The sequence below is a fragment of the Trichoderma virens genome, assembly GCF_000170995.1.
Source record: "Trichoderma virens Gv29-8 chromosome Unknown TRIVIscaffold_78, whole genome shotgun sequence".
Taxonomy (NCBI): domain Eukaryota; kingdom Fungi; phylum Ascomycota; class Sordariomycetes; order Hypocreales; family Hypocreaceae; genus Trichoderma; species Trichoderma virens.
In genome coordinates, this window is record NW_014013671.1 from 125,149 (window position 1) to 150,713 (window position 25,565).

At 43.9% G+C, this 25,565-nt stretch overlaps 8 protein-coding genes across 8 annotated transcripts; 5 read left to right on the top strand and 3 right to left on the bottom strand.

Moving 5' to 3' along the window:
• Positions 1–75: 75 nt before the first annotated feature.
• Positions 76–1,428, top strand: TRIVIDRAFT_202567 (NACHT and ankyrin domain protein; the record flags this gene model as incomplete). The annotated part of the gene is made up of 3 exons (XM_014099393.1): positions 76–448; positions 590–982; positions 1,121–1,428. The coding sequence occupies 3 exons, from the start codon at positions 76–78 to the stop codon at positions 1,426–1,428; spliced, it is 1,074 nt and encodes a 357-aa protein (XP_013954868.1).
• Positions 1,429–6,371: 4,943 nt separating this feature from the next.
• TRIVIDRAFT_231026 (uncharacterized protein) lies at positions 6,372–7,525 on the top strand (the record flags this gene model as incomplete). Its single annotated transcript, XM_014099394.1, has 4 exons — positions 6,372–6,624; positions 6,678–6,766; positions 6,818–7,219; positions 7,272–7,525. 4 exons carry the CDS (start codon positions 6,372–6,374, stop codon positions 7,404–7,406), a joined length of 879 nt encoding a protein of 292 aa, XP_013954869.1.
• Positions 7,526–9,814: 2,289 nt separating this feature from the next.
• On the top strand, positions 9,815–10,538 carry TRIVIDRAFT_216314 (uncharacterized protein; the record flags this gene model as incomplete). The annotated part of the gene is made up of 1 exon (XM_014099395.1): positions 9,815–10,538. The coding sequence occupies one exon, from the start codon at positions 9,865–9,867 to the stop codon at positions 10,402–10,404; it is 540 nt and encodes a 179-aa protein (XP_013954870.1).
• Positions 10,539–13,544: 3,006 nt separating this feature from the next.
• Positions 13,545–14,657, bottom strand: TRIVIDRAFT_49960 (uncharacterized protein; the record flags this gene model as incomplete). Its single annotated transcript, XM_014099396.1, has 1 exon — positions 13,545–14,657. One exon carries the CDS (start codon positions 14,655–14,657, stop codon positions 13,545–13,547), a length of 1,113 nt encoding a protein of 370 aa, XP_013954871.1.
• A 1,039-nt stretch (positions 14,658–15,696) lies between these two features.
• On the top strand, positions 15,697–16,341 carry Epl2 (eliciting plant response-like protein; the record flags this gene model as incomplete). Its single annotated transcript, XM_014099397.1, has 2 exons — positions 15,697–15,828; positions 15,887–16,341. The coding sequence occupies 2 exons, from the start codon at positions 15,768–15,770 to the stop codon at positions 16,252–16,254; spliced, it is 429 nt and encodes a 142-aa protein (XP_013954872.1).
• A 724-nt stretch (positions 16,342–17,065) lies between these two features.
• Positions 17,066–19,056, bottom strand: TRIVIDRAFT_192610 (uncharacterized protein; the record flags this gene model as incomplete). Its single annotated transcript, XM_014099398.1, has 3 exons — positions 17,066–17,080; positions 17,242–18,708; positions 18,769–19,056. 3 exons carry the CDS (start codon positions 19,054–19,056, stop codon positions 17,066–17,068), a joined length of 1,770 nt encoding a protein of 589 aa, XP_013954873.1.
• Positions 19,057–20,442: 1,386 nt separating this feature from the next.
• TRIVIDRAFT_49675 (uncharacterized protein) lies at positions 20,443–20,911 on the top strand (the record flags this gene model as incomplete). Its single annotated transcript, XM_014099399.1, has 2 exons — positions 20,443–20,536; positions 20,595–20,911. The coding sequence occupies 2 exons, from the start codon at positions 20,443–20,445 to the stop codon at positions 20,909–20,911; spliced, it is 411 nt and encodes a 136-aa protein (XP_013954874.1).
• A 2,466-nt stretch (positions 20,912–23,377) lies between these two features.
• Positions 23,378–24,191, bottom strand: TRIVIDRAFT_192611 (uncharacterized protein; the record flags this gene model as incomplete). The annotated part of the gene is made up of 2 exons (XM_014099400.1): positions 23,378–23,578; positions 23,631–24,191. 2 exons carry the CDS (start codon positions 24,189–24,191, stop codon positions 23,378–23,380), a joined length of 762 nt encoding a protein of 253 aa, XP_013954875.1.
• Positions 24,192–25,565: the final 1,374 nt, after the last annotated feature.

Below are 25,565 nucleotides of genomic sequence, written 5' to 3' on the forward strand. Positions count from 1 at the left end.
TACATCTAAATCTGTTGGGCCTAACAACTTACAGCTTTGGAATAGCGGTTTTGCACCAGCAGGCATCCAACAGACATGTATTTTAAGCTGATATGCTCCAAATCCCTCTCTTTTCTCGGTCGGTGCATCTTCGCCTTCTTCCTCATTCTATCTGCACTCCAGTGTCATAATACAATAACCACCATGAAGTCTATTCGTTACGATAACACTCCTGGATGTTACATGAATGCTGTCCATGAGCTGCTGAAACGAAACATATCTCTTGACGAGTATTTCACTAGGTGTCTCGCACATTACGGACCAGCGGAGCAACGTGTACACCATCCACCAGATGATTGCATCATCCGTAATTCTATCTACTGTTTAATGGCGGAAGGAGAAGAGTTTGGTCTCATGACAGGAGCATTGAAAGCTTGCGAGACGGACCCTTTGGCCTACTCTTATACCAGTGAGTGTGACCTCGTTAAATACACACATAGCTTGCCCATACCGTCTATTGCTGACAAGTAAGGCGAGATGCTCATGCCCTTTTTCAAGGCATGCGCAGCTGGTCACGCCAATGTGGAGGCCCTACTATCAAACACTTCAGGGTTAACTGAAGCGCAAGCTCAGGGCATTCTAGCCTCGCCTCTGTTTCGACAGGCAATGCTGTTTATCGCAATCACGACCGACAACACACCTCTAGCACTCGACATCCTGGAGCTCGGGCCCTTTACAATTCCCTCTGAGGACTTATGGATTCTTCATGAACGGAGCCGTGGCTGGTCTTCTGACGATAAGATAAAAAAAATTCCAAATGTGGTTTGGGCTTCGGTTATTCGACATGGGTTGGCAACCCCAACTTTCGGCCTGGTCATTGAAGCTGTACTAAGCGACGACTCGGCTGGCAGTATAGCTATGCTCAGTGCCATATGGGAAGTCAACCCTGAGCTGATGAGACCAAGCGGTAGTGTTGATCTTTGTGAAAGCTCAATCGAGGGAGGTACGCCGGAAATACTGCAACACCTCTGGGATTTATATGGGGTATCTGAATCGGATCGACACCTGGACAATGAGATGATTGTTCAAGCGGTTCGAACTAGACAATCCGGCGGGATACGTATGCTTGAATATCTATTAGACCGCGGATTGGATATTAACTACAGGACTGTCACTGATTCGGATGAAGAGGTTCCGTGGCAGGGTGATCCAATATTTCACTCGGAGAGACTCTATGCATTTCATTTAGCTCCCATATCCCGACGCCTTACAGCACTGCATGCCGCGGCTTTTCGAGGAAATGCAGTGGCTGTTAAATATTTACTAGAGAGAGGGGCTAAAGTGGATTCTCAAGATGGACTGGGACAGACAGCAAAGTATATTGCCAACAGGGACGGTCACAGGGCAGTGGTCGAGGTCATCGATGCCCATGAGCGTGGCTTTGCATGAATTTAGGTCTCGTATCCGACAACATAGCATCAATTTATAGATTATCTTAAGACATCAACCCTAAACTAAGATTCATCTTGTTAAATATGGCCTGCGATTCTTCTCACGGCCAATGGCCATGGGCCAGCACTTAGGAAATCCTTATCATAGGGCCGCCACAGCGAAATACGCCGAAAGTATCAAGACTGCCGTTCCCACAAGAGCAAATTTACTTCTCTACCGGGCCGATGCCTCTATATACATGTAGATATTAAGATAGAATATATGAACGCAAAATAACTGCTATAGCCTTCTATTTCCACGAATGCGCATTCCGACACTTCCAGTTATTTGGTGAGAAAATTAGCCATGAGTATTTCTCCAGTATTACCTGCGTATTCCGCAGCTATGATTGTCGACAAATATCGATGCACACATTTCTCCCCGTGCCCTTGCCCTTCACTCCCCGAGCACGCGCAACGGCCTTTGCGAAGAGATAAATGGTCTCCAACATGGTTACAACAGCCTATCGACGACGAAGACCCCAACAAGGTCATCGCCGAGAACATAAAGAAGAAGCGCTGGCTATACATAATAAAGGATATTAAAAACGCTTTTACGCATTTCCTCTTTAATGCAAGACATTCTCACCAAAGGCCACCCCAAGTACGATCGTTTAGATGGTTGGCATCATATCATTATGCTCCCGAAGGGTACCAAGATGTGCGAGCGCCATAGCGAATGCTGGTGCGCCTATACTGCTATGACCTCGCCAAAGAGTTAAAAGATGAAAAGGACAGATGGTCGATAAAGTCGTGGCGAGACCAATCACCCAAATTTTCAAGTGAATTATTCGACCGCACAGAGTCGGATAATGCGCCTCCTGAAATAACATGTGGGCGACGATACGTCTTCTCGCTTGTGGCTCCGGAAGTAAATCGATCTTTCGTCAGAGATTGGCTTGCAGTGGTCTACATTTGGGCTACAAATCGTACGTGGGTAGAGAAAACCGATGTAAGAGATCTGGTTTCCCTCAGTAATCTTATCGGATAAGTGGTTGGATGCCATACGCTGCATCTTGAGTCAAATAATGCTTACACAATTTATTGTTGTTGCTTTTAGTATTCGTGCCTGGGAATGGGTTGATGCAGTTGACGCCCCTGCTAAAACTCCGTATTTATTTTACGAACTCAAACGAGAATCGAATCGTGGGCTAAAGGATATAGTATTCGGTTGGCTGCCATATACAAATTATGATACTGTTCCAATCCATCCGGAAGACCCTCTGCCGACCAGACTTGCTGGATTACGTCGTTTGATGAACACGAAAGGAAGAGATTTAATTTCCGCGTGTTATGAGTGATTTAACACATGCTTGAGATTGGTATCAACATACACGTCAATTGGAATTGGAATATGTTGGAATGGAGCAGTATCGATTAAATTCAGTAGTAGATCTGCTGGAGATATCACTATACAGATCATTTCTTCCTTTCCTTTCCTTTCCTTTCCTGTCTTTTTCTTGTCTTATCTTTTTCCTGTCTTTTCATTATCACATGGAGACAATCCCTGGCTTGACTGGATCGTGTGTTGCTACTATATCTGTACAGGGAGACTGTATGCTTTCTCCTCGGTCGCAACCTCATGAAGCGGAAAGTGGACTCTGTGGGTTGCGTGGGCGGCTTGAATGGGCTATATGTCATCGAAGGTGAAAACACAGCTTACATAGCCTATTACCCTACAACTGTCTCAACTCGCCATCATCAAGACCACCATAACCAATAAGTGCATATGGCATCTGAGTTAGTCAGGAAACTCCAATTCGAGATTGCCTATATCGAGAAGATATGTGAGGCAAATCTAGTCAAGTATACAAATATTCACCTCGGCTAAACCTCATTTATAAATTCAATGATCTCTTTCCAGTGATGTTTTGTGATTTAAGTTTTAAAATTGCCTTACGACTATGTTTTCATCAAAACCCTCCGTCAGCCGTAAAGGAAGGCAAGTGTCTCATGGAAGATGAATATTCGCGTGCAGCATGTGAAGACAGACAAATTCATCGGCATAGTGGGGTGGCCATTCTTCTTGGCCGACCTAACTTTACTGGGAACTTCTATCCCTCTCCTTTGCGAGTCTTTTATTCTTCGATTAGAGAATCAATCGCTAAGGAAATCCCGTCGTCCGTTCCTTGTAAGAGCCTTAGGGTAATCTTTGTCCAATTGGCTAATGGTTTGGTACCAACAGCGCCAGTTTTGGGGGGGGATGAAGTAACTTTTACCACTCAATCTGAATTACATTGCGAATAATCATTATGAGTCTCTGCAATCCCAACGTGTATGCATCTCCTTTGACAACCTATAGAGCCACGCTCAAGACATCACCATACTCAAAAGCGCCCCTTGCGAAGAACTGCAGCCGCCTCTCTTGAAGTTGGCGAGTAATGGCTCCTTTACGAGCTGCTCACTGCGCATCATGCGTATCCATCTGGCTCTGGAGGTTGAGGATGCTCGCAGTGGATTGCAGTAGTTTTGTAATGTTCTCTGCGTCCAAATTGATGGCGATATTGACACCCATGGACTACAGGCTGGTGAGAGGGTTAGGAATGGCCATGGGAGTATTATTTATAAGTTTCGTGGCGGTTGGGCTTCTATCATTGTTGTTTCTCGAATAACGACAGACGTTGGCCGTTGGTATGTTGTTGACTTCAACTCAACTGGTTGCGGCATATCACTCCATTTGACATCTGGAGGTTCGTCAGTAAGGGTGAACTAATAAAATACATGTAGGCTTAATGACTTATTTTAGAGACCTAAAATAATGAATAGCCATAGCAGCAGTTGGTAAAGACCCAGCACATGCAATTATATTCCAATTATAAATACATGAGCTACAATATAGTTATGTAGGGAAGGGCTACTCAGCACCCCCCAACGATTAAAAAGAGTTCCGCATAGATTAACAACGTATAATAAAGATCTTTTATTACTGTTACCCAAATAGATATTATACAATTCCTAGAGTATCTGCTGCTATCGCTACACTCTGCTACTAGGTATGTATGTATATATTCCTCTAAGATCTTCTATTATTACTACTCGGGCTGCTTTAAATTTAAGAATGGGATTAAAGCTGAATAGCGGACGTGGTGTGCTGAATATCACACCCGTTTTTTACAGCCCAGGTGTCACTAATGCTCTACAGCGCTTTTTATAGCACTCTTAACTTATAGTGCTCTTTATAGCGCTGTTTATAACACTTTTTACAGTTAAGCTTTTTTTACAGCACCCTTTATAAGTTGCAGGTATATATAGCGTTTTATAAGTTAAAAGAGTTTATTTTATAGTATACTTTATAGCCTATATAAATATTTCAATATAATTACTAACTGTAATAAAGTGTTAAAAATACTAAAATACTATATATAATTAATCTTAAAAAAAAAATCCTTTATATTATTAAAATATCCTAGCCGTATACCTTATTTAAAAAAGTTTAAATATATCTGCTTTATTATTTTTAATATACTCTGTAAATAGCTGGCCTTAATATATTATACTAAATAAGGTTTATTAATTATAGGGCCCTTAAGATATATTAAATAATAATATAAAGATTTATGTTTAAAGGGTTTTAAAGGGATAAACGGGGAGATATTAGAATCCAGTGTGTTGGGCGGATATAAGGCATGGCGAAGCCCTAGTCTATGGGATTCTATTTCCAGAGTCTGTTAGGGGTTGTGACGTCTGTGCTGAGAGGCACATGTAGATACTGTAAGTTTGGGTTTTATCCTAAAACCTACATGACATAGAGGGGAAGCAGCACAACTCTTGGCATAGGCCGGAAGCCTAAAAATCACTGTAGGCATGAGTAAGAAATAAGTATTAGAAATTAATAATGCTAAAGGTCCCCTCTTATTCCGCTATTCCGCGCAAGCATCTCATTAGAACGTCTCTCCCGTTAATAAGAACTTAGCCTAAACATCTGAATATAGCTAAAGATGCTTCTAAATCCGCAACTCCCCGCCCAGTACATGGTTGGAGAACGAGCTTGCTTAACAAGAACGCCGTCTGACACATGACCACCTCTCAATAAGTTACAGGCATTAACTCTCCAGACAGAAGATGTATACTCGGCGGGTTGACTAGTAAGCAGGCCTAACTAGGCCCCCGCCTCTTTATACTAAAGAGAGAGTTATATAAGCTATATCTTATAATAATATATATTTAATCTTTTTAACTTTATAATTTTATAACTTTTGTAATCTTACTTTAATAAAAGCTATCTTTTAATATTATTAAAGTAATATTTTTAATTTTATATTACCAAAATTATATAAAATAAACAGGATTTAAACTTATAATTTATTAAACTTCTCATAGCTATAATTAATTATATTATTTTATTTTATAATTATATATACATATATATATATTTAATATTTAAAAATATGTTTTTTTAAGTTAAGTAAAGTATGTAATTAAATTTATATAAAGCTTAATATCAATATAAAAGAAAATATAATAGTAGCTACTATAAATAGTTATATTATAATACGAAAATATACTGCTTTATAAGATTTACAGCTAGGCCTATGTAAGCCTAGTCGCAGTGTAGGATATATTGTAACAAAGGCGAAAATTTGCCTATATTCTAGCATCTAACATCTAACAGGTTTTGCCAATGTGTATGTGGGGAGCATAGACCCGCAACTCCTTGGGCACCTGACCAGGGCTTCGTTACTACGTAGACCATGCCATAAGGGATGTTATATATGGAAGGTCTCCCACAGCCCTTCCATTTTGATAATACAGGGCAAATTCTAATTACCAGCGTTCTTTCAATAACAGCAACCATGGCTGACGAAGCTGTCCAGGCAATGTTGGTGTATGTTAATTCTGCTCCATTGCAGTGTAGATTTCATACTATACCATAAGCTAACCTAGCGCCTGTGGAGATCGATGATGTCTGTCACGACAGCTCAACGATATAGTGAATTAGCCAAATCTCAGAACGAGCCCGAGCTTATTGAGCATCTCCCGTCTGGTGGATCCGTTGGATGGTTCGGATCGAAATCCGCTAAGAAGGTACTTGCCTACATTCCTGGTGGAGGCCTGGTAACTTATGCCTCCGGTGCCCAAATCCAAATGGCCTATGATGCCTACAAAACTGCCCTAGCTGCAGCGGGAAATGTGGCCCTTGCTATTCTATCGTATGGTAAGCATTCAGTGTGCATTCCCATTCGATGATATGAATAGTAATATTGGTAGATATATGTGCCGTTGCCGAGTACCCATCACAGCTATGCCAGACTGTCTCCTTCGTTGAATCTTTGATGAAGGATCATGACCCCGAGGATGTGAGAACCTAACGTCTCGAACCCATGATGGTGGGCTGATTCCTATAGTAGATTGATCTCTTTGGTGAAAGTGCTGGTGGTATGCTGATCATTTCTATGCTGCTCCACGTCTCGCACAATCATCCCAAGGTTCCTTCGTTAACTATGCCTGTTGGCCGCAAGTTCCACCGGGCGCTCCTGATCAGCCCTGGCGGTCCGGTGAAAACCTCGGCATCTTCAATGACGGGCAATGATGGCAAGGACGGCTTAACAACTGCCACACTTTCAGCACTCTGGGCAATGATTGAAGCCAACCACGATCCTGAGGTCGATTTAGTGAACCCATGGCTCACACCAACGCTCAAGATGTTTGAGACCTGGTATGAGAACTGGCCAATCGGCGAGATTTCGATCATCATTGGCGATGATGAAATCCTACGGGACGACATTATACAGGTTGCCAATGTCATCAAAGTAGGAATTCCTATGACACATCATGTATGGCTTTTATTCACTTATTTGATAGGGCAAGCATTCCGCAGAGGTGGATGTTCATGTGTATCCCAAGTCTGGCCATTGCGCTATTGTGGGGGAAATCATGAGGCAGGCGCCTCTATCTGAATATTCCCTTGCAGTCTATGAGTGGGCAAAGAAGATTTAGACTACGAAGGGCTAATCGCCACTAAGACTGCTTTTAGAGAGCCAAGCCGTTGCCACTCGACGCAGTAAGAAACCTTGTCGTGGTGCTGAGGCCCTACCCAATTATACAGGCTATTTTGTAAGAGGCCCCAGCACCAACACACCCAACCTTGGCTGTAAAGTGACTTCCCAGAACTCACCATTCTCATACAAATTTCCTAAAATTCCTATGCGAAAACTAGCTGTTAGACCATCCAGTAATGGCCCAGAAAGCATATGTACTGTGCATTCTCCGAGTAATCACTCCCATCCGCCCGTGCCAATAATAACTCGTGCACCATTCCATTTCGCACTCCTCTAACCCACCCGGTCGCCGTATGTGGCCCAATAACATCTTGGGCTTTCTTGAAGTTTCTACTTGAAATATCACGTCCGTCTACTCGACTCCGGTATTTCAATGTGATCGGCCGCTTTCTGGTGTTTTGTGGGTGGTGGTCCTCTCCTCGTTTCCCTCGGTCGGAACCACAAGATCCCACCCCTAAAGGGGATGGAGAACGTTAACAGTGCAGTGCGAAGAATTTTAGGATAGACCAATAGTGCGAATGTTGGGCCATCGAGTGATGGTGCAACAGTACTTTTCCTTATAGAGATTTTGGGAAATTTGTATGGAAGTTGTGCTAAGGGATCTGGTACTTTTACACCAGAGTCAGGTGGAAAGGGCCGTTGCTTAAATAGATATTACATAGTTCCTGGATATCTGCTACTGTCTCTAGTTTCTGCGACTATCGCTACTGTCTACTACTATCCATGTATTCCTCTAATATCTGCTATCACCACTACCTCAACTACTTTAAATTTAAGAATGGGATGGATACTGAACAGCGAACGTGGGGTGCTGAATACAGGTATGTACACTTAGTGGCCAAAAGTCTACGAACACTAGTTTTTTTTTACTATGCAATTACACCAAAAAATCACTACATTTTAAATCTAAATAAAAAATTCTATAAAATTAATAACACTATACACTTTTTGTAAAGGGATTCCAATAAGAAGGACCCGTATAGGCTGTTGTAAAGGGCAGTGGCTAGTATAAGCTGCTAGCACTGACGAATCTTTTTGGTTTATTAGCTCAATTAGCACCCTTTCTAATTGTTATTATACTTTTAATATAGTTTAAATAAGTTTTTATATTTTATATTTATATATATATAATATTTTTTTATCTTATATTTTATGTAGTTATATAGCTTTAAAGTTATAGTGTTTTTATATAGTATACTTATACTGGGTTACAGTGGGAAATACGGTATTATTAATACTATGTTATAGTGTAGTTTATACAACACTCGATTACTATATATTTTAAGTAAAAACCATTTAATAAATGAGGCTGTATAAAAGAAAAAAAATATATAGGATAAAATAATAACTATTTGTTAATATATATAATTCTTTTTATAATCTTAGTAATTAAATTAGTAAAGTTATGCTTAAGTTAATAAATAGAATTTTGGTGGAATAAGGTGATGCACTGTAATGCGTTCGCAGATTTCTGGCCGCTTATTGTAGGTACTTGTAGTCACTAGGTCCCTTTTTAACAGCCCAGGTGTGCTTTACAGCACTCGTTACAAACTTGCAGCGCTCTTTGCAGCGCCTTTTACAGCTAAGCGCCTTTTATAGCACCCTTTATAAGCTGTAGGTGTATATAGCGTTTTATAAGTTTAAAGATTTTATTTTATACGTAGTGTATAGTATAGCCTGTATAAATATTTAAATATAATTACTGGCTGTAATAGAGTATTATAAATATATTAAAATACTATATATATATAGATAATTGTATTATCTATAGTAATGTTACGATCCGTTATACCGTAGCGCCAACAGGGCAAAAGATTAGGCCAATAATCGCAATTGTAGCAACTATTGTAACGGAACCAGCTATTTATAAGGGAATGAACTATACGGGTGAGCAGATCGTAACAAGTAATCTTAAAAAAATTCTTCTTTTATATTAAAATATTTTAACTATATACTTTATTTAAAATAGTTTAAATATAGTTATTTTATTTTTTTAAATATAAATTTTAAATTAATAATGGGCCTAAATATACCGTATGGAATAAGGTTTCTTAATTACAGGGCCCTTAAGGTATATCGAATAGTAATGCAAAAATTCATGTTTAGAGGGGATTTCAAGGGATAGATGGGGGGTAAATGGAATCCACTGTAATAGGCGGACACAAGGAATGGCGAAGCCCCAGTCCATGAGATCACATTTCTGTTGGGGGTTGTGACGTCTGTGCTGAGAGAGACATGTAGCTGCGTGTACTGATCCGCAAGTTTCGGTTTCATCCTATTAAAACCTACATGATCCATGGATTACTACATATACAGGTACCCAGATTAATGACCGGTGCCACTAGACTAATCACCACCCTCTTTGACGGAAAAGGCGCATTGTTTTACGCGCAATCATGGCTGCATCTCGGTTCAAGTCGGAGATGTTCACAGCCGATAAATTTGTTGAGAGCGCAGGCACCGTTCTCTTCCGACTTTCGACCCGCGAGATCTGCATCCTTCACCTCATACAGCGTGACGAGTACGTCCTCCCCAAAGGGCGCCGCAATCTTGGCGAGTCTCGTCAGGCCACTGCGATCCGCGAAACTACTGAAGAGACTGGTGTTCCTTGTTACCTGTTGCCTGTCGACCTTGTTTCACGGGTCTGTCCGGCGATCGAGACGGAGGACGTGCCGGATGAGCCCCGGCTTTTCAAAGGCGCCTGCGAGCCGATAGCATTGCAGCAAAGACGAATTGGAGACGGAGAGGTAAAACTGATTTGGTGGTTTGTGGCTGCTGTCAATGAGAGAGAGCCTCTCGGTCGACATGAGGAGCACAACTTCGAGGTCGAGTTTTACAGTTACGATGAGGTCTTGCGGAAGTTGACATTTGAGGATGACCGTGAATTAGTCAATCGGGCAATTCATCTGGTTAATGCTACCCACCATTGTGATTGAAATCCGCTGAGATTAGAAAAAGAAGCATGTCCGGGAGACAACTTGTCGTGCCAGATCTTCTCTATGAGAACTTCCAATGTCATATAGACTGATGCCTCATTTTGCATGACCAGAGGAAATATACATAATGCGACAATCATCAATGGAACCTGCCTTGCGTGGCATTTGGCGTCGCTGTATATCTGCTTTTGTGGAGGATCTGCGTTTTCGTAATTGATAGCTAAAAGTCAGAGATCAACTCGATTGCCCGGGTACACTTGGTTTTTCATCTGCGACTACATCCGTCTACTCCTCCGGCTCATCATAGAAGGGCTGCATCAGAAGCTTAGCCCTTCGCTCGAACATATTTTGTTTCCACTCTCGGCTGTATTATAGAGATACAATGAGATGCAGAAAGTGTCAAGCCTGATGATTGGCACAAATATGTTTCAGGTGTATATCGTCGTAAATTCTATGTATATATGGCTTGAGATCGTGAGGTGAACTCAAAAGACTCATCGTACTATATCTATATGAATGAGCACCTCAATGCTATCTAATTTAACGAGCTTTTCCTTTAATCTGGTAAAAGGAGACTCCATCCAAACCTCGATTTGACTGGCGGTGAAGATTTCAGACAATTCCGCTCTACTGGCAGCGAGAATCTTCTTTCAAAAACTGGCGGCGTAAATACTCATGTCTTGGATATTAGCAAAGCGGGAATGGCTGGTGATGGACTAATACTGTTGCCTTCGTCTCATCTACTATATATATGCTTGGCTTGCTCTGGTGAGAGGAGGTAGCTGGGGAGATGTATAAATTTTTTTTGGTCATGGGCTTGTGGCATCTGGCTTGCTACGGATGAAGCCAAAATTGAAGTTGCCCAACTTCTTCCTCTTGGGCTGTTGCTGCTCTTGTGAGCCCCCTATCGGATCACCTCGATCGAGGCCCGTCTCCGTCAAGGGCAGGTCCATCTCCGAATAGCCCTGACCCGTGCCGAGCCTATGCTTCATCCTGCCCAAGAAGCCTCCCCCCAAAGTAAGCACGCTGTTCCGAGTTCTCGCAATGTCCCCAGTAGCGCCGCCATGCTGGTAATACATCTCGTCGTCGTCAAAGTCGTCGGCATAGCGCGGGTAGTTGTCGAGATCCGAGGACTGGCTGAATTGATGAGTGTCATACGCTCTCGACCGCTCTAACGGTTGCTCAATCTGTGTTCCGCCAGAGCGACCCGGGGGAGGATATGAAGGCTCAGCGCCGACAAAATCATCGCAGGACACCGACGGTCGGCTCTGCGGATTCTGACTGTGATATTCTTGTGCCAAACTGTCATCGTTCACGGCCAGCCGCTCTATATTTGTGATGGCCCCACGCCGTGTCATGTAGTCTCGGTCATCTTCAGTCTCATCGCCAGTCCCAGAACTGCCAGTCTCAACACCATTGGCATTTCCAAGAACATGGTTATTCTTTTCCACATCCATATCGCCCTGCACTTGACGGGCCATCATGAGGCGCTTCTTGTTCTGCTGCTCAAGCAGCATCAACTGCATATGATAGTCATTCTTTTCCACATCCATATCGCTCTGCTCTTCACGGGCCATCATGAGGCGCTTCTTGTTCTGCTGCTCAAGCAGCATCAACTGCACATGATAGTCATGCAAGGGATGGTTGCTAACTGCGGCGGCCGGGCCACCTCGTCGCATAGCGCCGGGGCCACCCATATCAATGTTGTAGAAGTCGAAGGCATTGAAGGTATTACCATCAGGGCCCTGCGGCATCATGGGCGAGCTCTGGTTTTGAGGTCCTCCTACGCCAGGGATCTGCTTGTTACCCAAATGGTTAGCGCGATGTTTCTCCCAGGAGATTCTTTATAAAAACTTCAGCAGAAATCCGCGGACGATGTATAATAGGCCTTTGAGACGCCGCAGGTAGTGTTCCGCGAAGGGGTTCCGGTCTCGCAGGTTGGGGGAGCACCAAGCCACGGACCTTGCTAACTTCTCCAGTGTTGCTAAGAGAGCTGGATGACAAAGATTTTGCTGCCAGGAGTATAGGTTTACACTCCTCTAGAGCGGCCAAACAATCCACTTCAGGGACTCCGTAGGTCTTTGACAAGTAATCGGCGAGGCATTCTGTGTCTGTCAAGTTCTGCAAAGTCACAGTGATATGGCCTGACGTGGTTCTGCCTTCTTCGATCCGTCTAAGTTGAAAATTGGTGTTGACCACCCGTATTCGCTTGTATCGAGTAATGTCGTCATCCTCATCGTCGGATTTCGGAGGCCTTGGCCTTGCAAGTGGTGGTATCTGCGTTGGTTGGATTTTATGAGAATTAAATCTCTTGGATGTGGCTGTGTTTGCCGTTGCTTGGGGGGGTTGAGAGCCCCCGCCCAAGAGTCCTATCTCTTGGATCTCCTCGATACGGCGATACGTTAAACCGCAAGAGCTATTGCCGTTTAGCACAGAATATTATGCCATGAGAGAAAGTAGTTGTAGAAATATTTACCACGTTACTTGCTCGGTAGGATCGCCTAAATTCTCGACGTGGCAGGTTGGGCATTGCGTAGATACTGTATCACGCCGGTGGAATATCATGCCCATATGGAGCGTTCGGCCAGGCTGGTACTGTCAGAGCATACATCTTCCACTACCAACTTAAAAAAAAAAAAAAAAAAAAAAAAACTCACCTTCATAAGAGATATCCATTCTCTTTTTAAATCCAGAATCTGTCCATCATTTCCGTCCTCGAGAAACCAGTCCCCTCTATCCAACTTCTTTGACCCAAGGCCGTCGAACGCCTCCTTGAGAACTTCGATGAAAGCCTGTACATCTATGAGATTTGCGTAAATTTTGAGAAGAGCGGTGTGATATTGTCACTTACCTTTTTTGTCCGTATAATTTCTGGATAGAACCGTAAGGGTCGATTGAGGGCGTCGATTATCATAATGTACTCAACAGTGATTGAACGAGGTACATGTTGTTGACTCTGCAAAATGAGACGCAGATCTGTCCGTAGATGCGTGTTGCTTGATTGCAGGATATGATTCTCTCCTTTTGATCTCGCAAGCATGATCTCGAGTTGTCGGATCTTGAGTTGAAAGCTACTGGACAGGCTGGTATCTCGCTCTGGGAGACTAGGATGAGCCCAAATCATCGTTAGACAAGGTGTTTCATTGCTTACCGGATTGGAGGAGGGCACTGGATGGCTTTTCCGTTTGTATATAGCGTTGCAGCACGGCCTTGGATGCTGACGCTGCCGTAGCAGCTGCATAATTCTGCCAATTCTTGCTTTGGTGGCAATCTGCATAATCACAAATCCCTTTGATAATGATGCAGGGGACTTCTTCCCAGATACCGGCGCCACCCATTTCGAAGGCTATGATGCCTTCATTCTCTGCAATCTGATCTCTATATTCCCCCGACGTTATTGTTATATCTCCCGACGCAATAGCGCCGACATGGATACTTGGTTCGTGAGCTTCTTCGGTGCCATCTCGCGGTAACCGTTCTTTCGTCGTAAGTTGTTGTCGAACTACCAAGTATTTTTCATCACATCCCAAGTCCTTACAAGGACAATGGATAGCATTCTTGCAAACAAGGTCGGACATCCAACGGTGATCATTGCAGACACATGCTGGTGAGCCACGGTGTTTATGACGATACGTCGACTCAAATAGCTTATCTTCTATTATTCCAGGATACTTGTACTTTCGCCTCTTTTTTGGGGTAGCGTTTGCCTGAAGCTGTTTGAGAAAGTTGACAGTTTGTTTCTGAAGTCGCCCTAGACCAAGCTCTGTTTGAAACGTAACCAGTAGATTACGAATATCTTTATTTGGCTTTACCGAATTGTCCTCCACGGTGTCTTTATGAATGTATTTCTTGGGATGCTGCGTGTCAAAGTCGCATTGTACGACTGTGCTGCTAATAACCACATCACCAAGCATGATTTCGTCCTCGTCATCCCCATCGTGAATTTGAGGCACTCCGCTACAAATCCCAACAAATAGAGCCAGGCGTAAGCCGGAGTAGCTCGTGCGTATGCTCGCAGCTGCACTCGCCGCAGTAGCCCTATCTGTGCGAGTTAGGAGCGCAAGAACAACATCATACTTGCCAAAGCGACCGGTGGTATAATAATTGGGGTCTCCAGTAGCTCTTCCGTACGGATCGCCATCTTCGTCCCAAAATTGATCAAATAAGAGAGAAATGGCGTTGAACTCGAGAGGCGAGGCACATATAATGGCGACCTCAAAATCCTGACGGGTAGAGGGCCGTTGATAATCCATCTCAACGCTGCAGTCAGGGCCCCAGCAGCTCTTGTTGGCAGGTGATTGGATTCTAAACTGATGGGTCGATTGGATTCTAAACTGATGGGTCGATTGGTTCTCGACTTATTTCAGCCATTGTCTAACTACATACCACTAAACAGCAGCTGCATCAGCACCTCAATGTACTCATAAGCGGCTATCTTTAGTACTTACATGTGGAAACCATTCATCACAGGAGCTGCGGCTACACATAATTCCGTGGTTTGAGAGGTCTCAATAGAAGTCGACACACAAGAAAACAATAGGTATATTGAGCCGAACGGACTCAAGTGAGACAAATTGGAGCCCAATCCAGGATCAGGCATCAACAGACCTGTCCCAATATTAACGCGGCTGCAGCAACGCCCAACCCCTCAATTTCCGTTAACTCTCACGTGGTTTCTCATGTAACCTGAAAACAAATGTACATGTAGGTACTTCGTATTCTATCGACTGCAGGGCGAAGAATGTCTCATCCTTCCTGCTCCCAAAAGCATCATGTTACCATCGCTTCACCGCACATGCACTTGGTTCTACGTCATTAGGCTTCCTGACTCGGGATCCAGTATCAATAATACCTCCAAATGTATTCCGTACAGGATATGGAACTCAGACTTGCCTCTATGAGCTCCACGTTAATGTACATATTAAGACAGCACAGACTGGCTAAAACAAAGGATTACCATTTGCGACAACTCGGAGGTCCTGGTCCAGAAGCCTCTAGTATTAGGATTGGGACACTCAAAAAAGTCGGCGCATCTCCCGGTCGGTCACTAGCCGCAGGTAGCACAAATCCACAAAGGACGGCCATCAAGCTAAAATAGTTGTTTCTCTTTTCCTCATGGGGCATTGCTTTTACCGATGAATATTAATAATGCTTAAAAGAGTAGACGGCTGAGTGAGACATGTTGTTACAACAGAAATCCCTTGGGAAGAAGCCATGACTTATAAAAAGTTGGATATCTCCTCTCCATTTCATCGTCTAACTCGCCTCCATCTCTACTCATAAATTCATCGCAATTAATATTAAAGATACCTCAACACGCATTTTTATATATAACCCTTCTTTCAATTACAAAATTTGCTAAAATGCAGCTCGGCAGCCTCTTCAATGCTGCTACCCTCGTCGCAGCTGCCACCGCCACTTACGGTATGAAACGTTTTTTGAGCATCTGATTCCAAATTAATGTATCTAACAAGATACACAGTATCCTTTGACACTGGCTATGATGATCCTTCCCGTTCTATGACCCAAGTGGCCTGCTCTGACGGTGTCAATGGCCTCATCACCAAATACCATTGGCAGACCCAGGGCGAAGTCTCCAACTTCCCCTACATTGGTGGCGTCCAAGGTATCCAATGGAACTCTACACAGTGCGGTACTTGCCATCGACTGGAGTACGGAGGCCGTAGCATCCATATCCTGGCTGTTGACGCCGCCTATAACGGCGGCTATAACATTGCCTTGAAAGCACTGGACACTCTTACTGATGGCCACGCTGTGGAGTGGGGACATGTGGATGCTGTGGCTACACAGGTTTCTGTAAATGAATGTGGATTGTTCACCGTTTACTGAACTGGAGAAGAGTTCGGTGTCACACATAAGAGTGTGTTATTTATAAGAAACAAGTGTGTTATTTATAGGAAACAGAGCATTTTCACTAGTTCATGGTATCAATCTTAATAGGAAAATGACGTGAGTGATTATTCTTATTTACAATATCGTGGCCCCTATACGTCAACTGCCAAGTGGTTATAAAATACACCAAACAGCTCGTAATTGTGGTTTCTTTGTCTTGCGTCAAACATTGTCAGCATCAGTACCAGAAACGATTCAACAGCAGAGGTACATCTGCCACATATCTGACTACTTATAACTGGACATTTAAACATCACTCTCTCTGAGTATATATTATTAGTTACATATATAGGGAGCGGAGCAAATATGTCTTTACGAAAGTCGGGCTCCACTACTCCCACATCACTGCCGTTAACTACCTCTACCCCTAAAACGAGATGTTCGATACTTTGTGTAAAGTAGAATACTCTGCTGAATTCTGGGTTGGGCGTTTTCATATATACATATACTGATTTTTGTCTCTCAACTAGCTTGTGCCCTTGGATTCTCTCTCCCTTGTGAAATAGTTGGGCACAAGCTATGGAACCGCGTGATTGTAGTTGTTACATAGTGGATCTATGAGATGTCCTGCCTTTAAAATATTTAAGTGATGGGACGACAAATGGGTGCTTAGCAACGGGGATATCATTGACCATATCATATAAGTATATTGACATGTTGGGCCCCCAGTATTTGCATCTATACCTTATACACTTGCAGACGCATCTGCTCAACCTCATTTTATTAGCTCTGGCTGCTGAGAAATCTTTCAAGACGATGTATGCTTGTAATCGTATCAGGATGCTCAGCCCCTAATATTTTTATCTGTAGCTTAATCGTCTGCCGGATTATCTCCTCAGCCTCCTTATATTGGCCCTGCCCAACGAGAGACTCAAAAAGGAACCTCATGCTTATAATCGTCTGAGGATGCTCAGCCCCTAGAACTTTTATCTGTAGGTCAAGCGTCTGTCGGTTTATCTCCTCAGCTTCTTTATATTGGCCTTGCTTAAAGAAAGAGCTAGACAGGTTTCTCATGCTTGTAAGCGTATGAGGATGCTCAGCCCCTAGAAATTTTAACTGTAGGTCAAGCGTCTGCTGGTTTATCTCCTCAGCTTCATTATATTGGCCTTGCCTATTGAGAGAGCTAGAGAGGTTACTCATTCTTGAAAGCGTGTAAGGATGGCTAGTCCCTTGTAATATTGTCGCTAGCTCAATCTCCTGTTTGTCCATCATCGTGGCATCCTTGTATTTACCAAGAATGTAAAGGCTATTTGCAGTCTTAGATAAAACGGCCGACCTGGATGCTTGGTCCAACGAATGGTCCTGAAATTTTAGTGCTATTATTGCGTGCGGTAAATACCTTGCCCAGGCATCCTTGTTCGAAAAGCGTGGCCGAGGAAATACCGTGTTTAGCCGTTTTATCACTTCTGTAACGCATAATTGTAGGTCTCCTTCTTTGCGTAGCCAGTTTTGCATTACTAGGCGGACAAGTCTATGCATGTCATATGCATCCTGACCCGCTCGTTCGCTGATGAATGCGTATGCTCTTAACATGCCAATAGCTTCGTACGTCTCTAATTCGCTATCACCAAGCGGTAGGAGATGTTTCGGTATGTCCTTCTCTGCAACAAAAGCCATAAATTGCAGATATTTAGCTGCAAGTGGGTTATCCCTGGAGATGGCTCTGAATGAAATCAACCATGTCGTGGCAACCGGATTTTTTGTCGTCTTATACCGGGCTCGATCGTTAAAATCTTTGCTTAGCAGCTCAACTAAGTGCTCATCACTCGATCGACAATGCTCAAGGTATTTCGACACCACCATCCCAGTCTTTATCATATATGCAGACGCTTGCTTAATAGCAAGCGGCAGATCGGTTAAAAATTCCAGCAAGCTCTCCAAGCTCTGCTCATCATTTATTTGATGCGCAGATAAACTCTTCTGCAGCATATTGGTTGCTTCAGATCGACTCATCTCTGCAAGATGTAGGATATTCTCTCTTCGTATGTCCAGTTGCTGGGTGACTTCGTCATTCCTGGTTGTAAAAAGGATAGATCCTTTGAGACTGAAGGGGAGAGAGTCGCTCAATGATGTGCCCTCAGTAGTAGTTGTTGTTTTGAATAAGGCCGCGTCGTCAGCGTTGTCGATGATTAAGAGCCAATTATCTATACGCTGACTTAATGCAACTTTAACAAGTAACTTGATATCTGCTGCATTGTTGTCGATACCATGTAGCTTCAGCTTCCGGCCGATCTCACGGTAAGCATTCTCAAAGGTGGTGGTATCAATAGCTGGGACCCAGAAGACATGGCAATCCGGGTACTTGTCACGAATGCGAAAGGCAGCTTCGAGAGCGACCTGGGTCTTTCCGATGCCACCAAGTCCACTGATAACAGTCTGCTGGCAGTCGTCCTCATCCGCAGTTGGGGGAATTATGCTGAGAAGCAAGTCTAGGGTTGATTCACGGCCGACGAAGTCCTTATTGCGGCCGAACGGGACAGTCCAACAAGGCGTATCGGGCCCATCGTGGAGGGAGTCGCATCTCGGGTTGCTCTCGGGCTGAGGTGGTGGACCAGCATAGTGATTAATAACATGGTTCAACTGCCCTATATGCACCTTTTGATCCCCTTGATGTATAATGGTATCGTCCCCGAAGGTGGTTTCATTTATAGCGGCAAAGCGAGTATGTGATGGTGATGGACCTGCCCGTGACAATGGCGGCGCTCGGTCGTCTGCTGTGTTGTCGCAGTCATCACCCATACCGATTTTTCTATGGTCAGAATAATATTATTGGAATCAAGATGGAATTCGGAGAGGATGGATATTTGGGATGAAGTCAAGAGCGTTCTCCTGGCAGCCTGATGGTGCGGGGTGTATACATATACCTTTATATATGGTTTCTGCCCAATGGAAATTACTACATGTATGTACCTACATCCCTGTATATGCATGAGCATGTATTGTAGCGCGGCCATCAATGCGCGTCTACCGGCTACGCTTCATTTCTTGATCTTTGTTTGACCTAGATTGATCTGGTTTGCGGTGTTTGCCACAAGATTGCCATTCTTGTGTTTTCCATACCTATATTTTGTAGGTGTAGACATACCTGTATTTACAGAAGCTTGCTTATCGTGGCTACGGGTTACATTAGAGTACATACTTACCTAGTCGGGAATTGGTGGTGCTCTGCAACCTTAGCAATATAACCTAGGCTTGCAAATAATTGTAATGCTGATTCGTTTTGTAAGGCTTGCAGAATTTGGCTCGTTTGTAGATGAGGAAGTGTGCTTTTAAATTGTATTACGGCTATAGCGAACTAACTTATACCTAGTACCTAACCCCTCGCCAAACCATCAGCCAATCCAGCCCGCATCCATCAGCCAGCAGCCATCAACCATCAGCCAATACACCAAGTCCGCCAAACTCCCTCTAGCATAGCGGCGTGCGGCATCGGACGTGTGGAGCGGTATCGTATGCGGTAAGATCTAGTGCAGTACTGATTTATTAGTGCAGCGATATTGCTGGATTGCATGTGCTGATTGACTGACCTTTTGATGACCTGGATGTCGGCGGCTTCGTTGATTGAAATGGAGATGAAGGCGATAGAGGAGAAGGAGATGAAGGAGATGAAGGAGATGAAGGAGATGAAGGAAATTTTAGCGAAGGAAAGGTCAGCTGTTGCCTGAGGCTACTGAAAAAGATACAGAAGAGTACATGTATACAAATAGACGAGCAATACGCGACCTCGTTTAAGCTTTAAACGATGAAGGTATATCCCGTAGTAAATACTATAGAGGGTACTTCCAGTCTGCAACCTTTGCAACATCTGCAAGTTCTAGCAATATTTGCAAGCCTAAAGGCCAAATTGCAAGCCTTCCACCCACCCAGCAAGCCTAGTAGACTTACACCAATTCCCCCTAAGGTATACATAGCAATATCAACACACAGCCTCGTTGGTGAACGAAATTGCTTAATATTTCAAATGGACGTTGCTAAACTCCACAAATCAATTTGGCTGGATAAAATGGTCGCCGAAGCATGGATCAAGGGATGGTGTTTGCACGGATGTTTGTGAATCTGTCTGTTTGCCTTGCCATTCTATTCACTTTGTGGATTTCCTCCTCGCATCCCTCCCCATCCATGAAAATGGCGATCCAGTTTTGTGGCCCTTGCGGAAATACTCTCGACATCTCGCCGGATTCAATTATTAACTGCGATTGTTGTGGCTCTATGAACAAGAGTAAGCTTATCGCCTTCGCGCCAGATCTCACGGAGTATGAATTGACCAGGTGCATCAGATGAATTATTGGCCGGCATAGTCACTATTTCATCAAATAGCAATTTCCCTTCCGAGATTCGCCAGAAAAGAGACACGACACAGCAATTACAGTGTCTGGCGCCCGCAGATACTTGGCCCAAGACTGAGGAAACATGCCGAAAGTGTGGTGCGAGGGAAGTTCGATACACGGCCCTTCAACTGAGAAGTGCTGATGAAGGAACTACTTTATTCTACTACTGCCCGGAATGCTCAGAGAGGTGCGTGTTCTATTGTACAACCTTGACTCGTTTCGTAGCCACTTACAAGAAGAGTAATAGATGGAATGAAGGCAATTAAGCAGCATTCGAACGAATACGCGCGCCGCGACCGAAAGAGTCATCGTGGAAAGCTGGCTAGATAGTGGATGGAGTATTTGATGCCGTACTATCATAACGACCAGACATGGAAATTGCTTGCCGCGAAGCGTGCCTTAGAAGCAGGGATGAATATTGATGCCAAATCTCATGGTTGTGCATAGGCCTGAAATACATAAAAGTCATTGACTTCAGTTGCTTCTATCTGCACAGAGAGTAACGCCATGGTAGGAAGTTTTAGATTGTCAAGCCAGAAAGGCACGTCACAAGACCCCGGGCCTCCAAGGGTAATCGTCTGCCGCTGTATTTTTGGAGGACACATGTACAGGTAATAAATCAATTCGTTTCCGTGCTCAAGTCAGATGCGCCAAAAGTGGTGCAATCATCGTCAGAGCGGCAAGATATACCCAGATTGTCTCCTGCTCTTCCTCATTTACCATGGCCAGCATTAATAAATAATTGCATTATGAATGACATGGGCAGCGCAAGTAATCGCTTCCGCTTTGGTGGTGTGTTGTACATAGATCAGTCGGGCTATTGGAACTCACACTCACAGGATACATCTTGTTCTTCTTGGACAATGTTCTCCTTTGATTTGGTACCCAATTCTCCTTCTCCTTTGCCCAGCGAAGAATTTTTTGATCGAAATTAGCACATCTCTTGATGGGATCATGCTCAGTCACATAATCTTTTCTCTTCAAAAGACCAGCCAACCGCCGCAATATCTGTATCCGACCAACACATGAGGTTATCGCAGAGAAAGTCAAAGCAGTGATCTATAGCACAAGTTATTGCATGGTCAATATACATGAATCTCAGCTGTCACTACCTGCGTGCGTTGAAACTTTTCCGGGATCTGGCTAAAGATCCCTTTGCTCCGGGTTATAGTATCCCCGCGAATGTAGTTCCGGGACGGTCGGTACGTGGTTTATGGAACGACACAGAGTTTAATGTAGATTTACACTTACTAGAAAATGAGGCTGACGGGAAACTTCGAGGATACCAACATACGTGGAGGGATCGTGAGGGTATTTGGCAGTTTTGTGAGGCAGCTTTGATGCTTGATTGGGGGTGCGTTTGACGAGACCAGCTTGAGAATGTCAGCCCTTGCAATGTTAGATTCTAAGACTGTCACAAAGGAAATGCTAACCGTCCAAAATAGAATCCCACGCATACTTCGTATTATTATTCCAACCACCCATAAACGATGTCACATCTCCATATCGCACACCGGTGTGAAGTTGACGCATCTCCCTATCTATGAGGATTTCTGCAATGCGTTTGACCGTAACTCTAGGTATCTTATACTGACATCCAGAAGTAATATTGCTTTTGTACAGATAGACAATCCAGAATAAAAGGGAGATAGTGAATCTGTGCGTGGTCAAGAGGCCGACAGAGAGTGCGCGATACATCCGAAGATGCTCTGAGCAGACTGGCTCAGTATCCCGCATTTGCGACGATCCAGACCACAATGAATTCTCACCTATATTTATTGAGTTCTTCTTCTTCCTATTCTTTAGATGAGTGGGCCGAAGAGCAAGATGACCTTCTCTGATCATCTTTGGCAAAGGCGGCATCAACATCCTTGTCCGTGAAGGCACGATAGTATTTCTGCGAACTATTGGAAAACATGAGAAAAGAAATAAATAATCAGCAGCCTCTAGTATTTCACGGATCAAGCAGGAAACATCAACCCTAGGAGAGTAATGTTGACTAGTTCGATGAAAAGCAAAGTGGGTGACTATTCCCTATCTCAGGTTACGATGAGCTCCAAAGACATCAAGCCTATTCACTTGGGCAATAAAATATTACGTGGAGCCTTTTCCAAAAAGAAGCCATTTTCATGCCCCCCTACGATATCAGTAGTACTTTGTTGCCATTAGTTAATGCAAGGGAAATGAACAGGGCTCAGGACACCTATAGCTTTATAGCCGTGGCATTTGTAGGGAATGTTGAAGTCCGGCCACGATGATCAGCTGCACTCGTCCATGTATGAGTAAGAATATCCGTATTCACATCTCACAGAATGTTTTGTAGTAATATTTATACGCAATAGGACAGGTGGGTTCGGTGTTTGAGTGTATTTTGGTTGAAACCAGCTGGATATTTCTCTCCATAATAGTCAAAGTATGCCTCATGACGGAAGATATTGAGGTAATGCAGTTGGTGAACTACATCAAAGCGACCAGCATAGATCTCTTGACAAAGCCCAGATTCTGGAGAAAACCGTACCAATTTTGCGGGATGCTTTCCGATGGCAATCACGTCTTCTCGAGTAATCACGAACAATCTGGTATCTGCGGTCTTCCTCCAGGCGATATCTCGTTCTAGGCTAGGTTCTTGTCGGAATATACTAGGAACTCCAGAGGCAAAAAGATTTGCCTCCATCCATTGGGTGCGAGAAAATCCTCTCTATGGGTCACAACAGATTATTATTTCTTTCTACTCATATTTCAGAATCTCCAGTAAATGTTAGCGGGCGCTTGTTTCCCCAGGTAGTCGATGGCGAGAACCTCCAAGCGCCACGATGCTTCCTTTCAAAATAATAGTGCACAAGAATCCTCACTACTCCAGGAACCTCGGGCCAGTCACCTGCCCCTTCAAACTCCCTATCAGAACTTCCCAAGACAATGGGGAAAATAATTGACTAGCAAGTCAGTCTACTTCTCATGGGTAGCTGCAAGAGGAATTACGCTTACCTTGTCACCTTTCCGCATCTCCAGATCGAACACGGTCCAGGCCTCCTTCAGAGCTTGTCCGTCGTATTGCCCTAGAGCTAAAAGCGTTTGGATCTCCTCTGTTAAATGCTGAATCAAAATTTTGCCAAAACTGTCTATTAAGGCTCTCAGCTCCTTGCCGTGGTAGTTTTCGGGCTTGGAATCGTTCAACCACGTCTCAAACTTTACCAACCCGGACTCGAAAGCATGATGTTGAGCGACATTGCGCTCCATCAATCCCTTCTCGCCCGTAATCTTTTCTATCTGAGGAAACAGCAATTCTTCTTCACCGTGGTGGTGCTCGCGGAGCCATTGGCACCAAAACTGTGCGTATTTCAACAGATCGGCGATATCGATGAGTGTAGAGACGTGAATGCATTGCTGATAGATGCTATTTAGAGCTCGAATCATACCGTTGTGTGCAAATGCCATTTCACGTGCAACATGCACAGACGCATGGGCTTTGGAGAGGTCCATACCACAGCCAGGTATAGAGATAAGAGCGAAAGGCTCATCAGCCCAGCATGCGGGAGATACGGCCATGGTGAGATGCAAGAAGGATAATATCAGTGAAAATAGTTTCTAGACACTCGAGATAAGAGGAACGGGGCCAGATTACAAGACCTACAAAGCACTGGGAAAATTTGCTCAATTGAATGGAATAACATTTTCTTATATAGCATTCACGGTAATGCAGTATGTCTAGGGCTGACTCGTAAGATTGCGGTCTGCAGAGTACAAATGCTTGGATTGGACTAGTTCCAGCCAAGACAATACATTTCCCGAAGTTGGAACTACTTGTGCTATTAGGCGGTTAAGCTTAAGTTCATGTACGTGTAGCTAACTAAACTGGTGGAGAGCCAAGGACACAGCCTCATGGTTAAGAATCATCCAATCGGGGCTATTGGTCTACACGTAACTTTCTGCCAAGTCAGATTCCCACACGCACGTGTATAAAGGCCGTAAGCACAAGAATCCTAATCCTAGCGATGCAAATTGTCAAGACTGTCAGAAGGCCGGAGAATAGGGGACAGCAGACATATGTAAGCGGAGAATACAAGTAGACGGCACGAAAAACGTGTTGCCGAGCTGACGCAGTGTGTGTGTTTAACTTTGACTTGTGGCTTCGTCCTGAGAAGAGAACTAGATGCCAACCAGCTTAGCCAATCCCCCCCCCCCCCCAAAAAAAGCCACTGCCGATTATAATTAGCAATTGATAAAGGCAAAGCGCCATCATGAGCGGGCTGTGTTCCAATGAGTGTAGGGTGAGGCTGCTGACGACCGACTGGAAGGCGAGCTACTTATGTGACACTAAAAAAGGTTCGTATTCACCATTCACCTTTCAATTCAAGAGCGGCGACATATGCTACTTACACGTGCACAAAGTAGCGGGGAGTGACCGGCTACAGGGGTAAGCCAGGGGATGAATCTAAAAGACCCAAGGTGTCAAATATCCAATGATGTTCTCAGTTTGTTCTCCACTACCTCCTTGACCTCGACCAGAGCGACCTATTACAAGACGGCCACTCATTCAAGAAAAGGGACATCCCAGCTGGTAGTAAGGGGAGGGCTATTCAGCATCCCAAGTTGGCTATCTAGCACCCCTAGCGACTAAGAAAGTTCTGAATGTCGTAATAACGTCTCATGAAGATCTTTTATCACCATTACTTAAATATCTAGATGCACGGTTCCTGGAGTATCTGCTACTATCGCTACTGTCTGCTACTATCCATATATTCCTCTAATATCTGCTATCATTACTGCCGGGGCCGCTTTGAATTTAACAATGGGAAGCTGAATAGTCACTCCCATTATTAACTAACATACGAGCTCTGACTCTCATCTTTTTCATTGATAAGCCGCCTATGGTTTGCGGGCCCGTCTGGTCACATGGACCATTGTAGCAGAAAGCTTCAC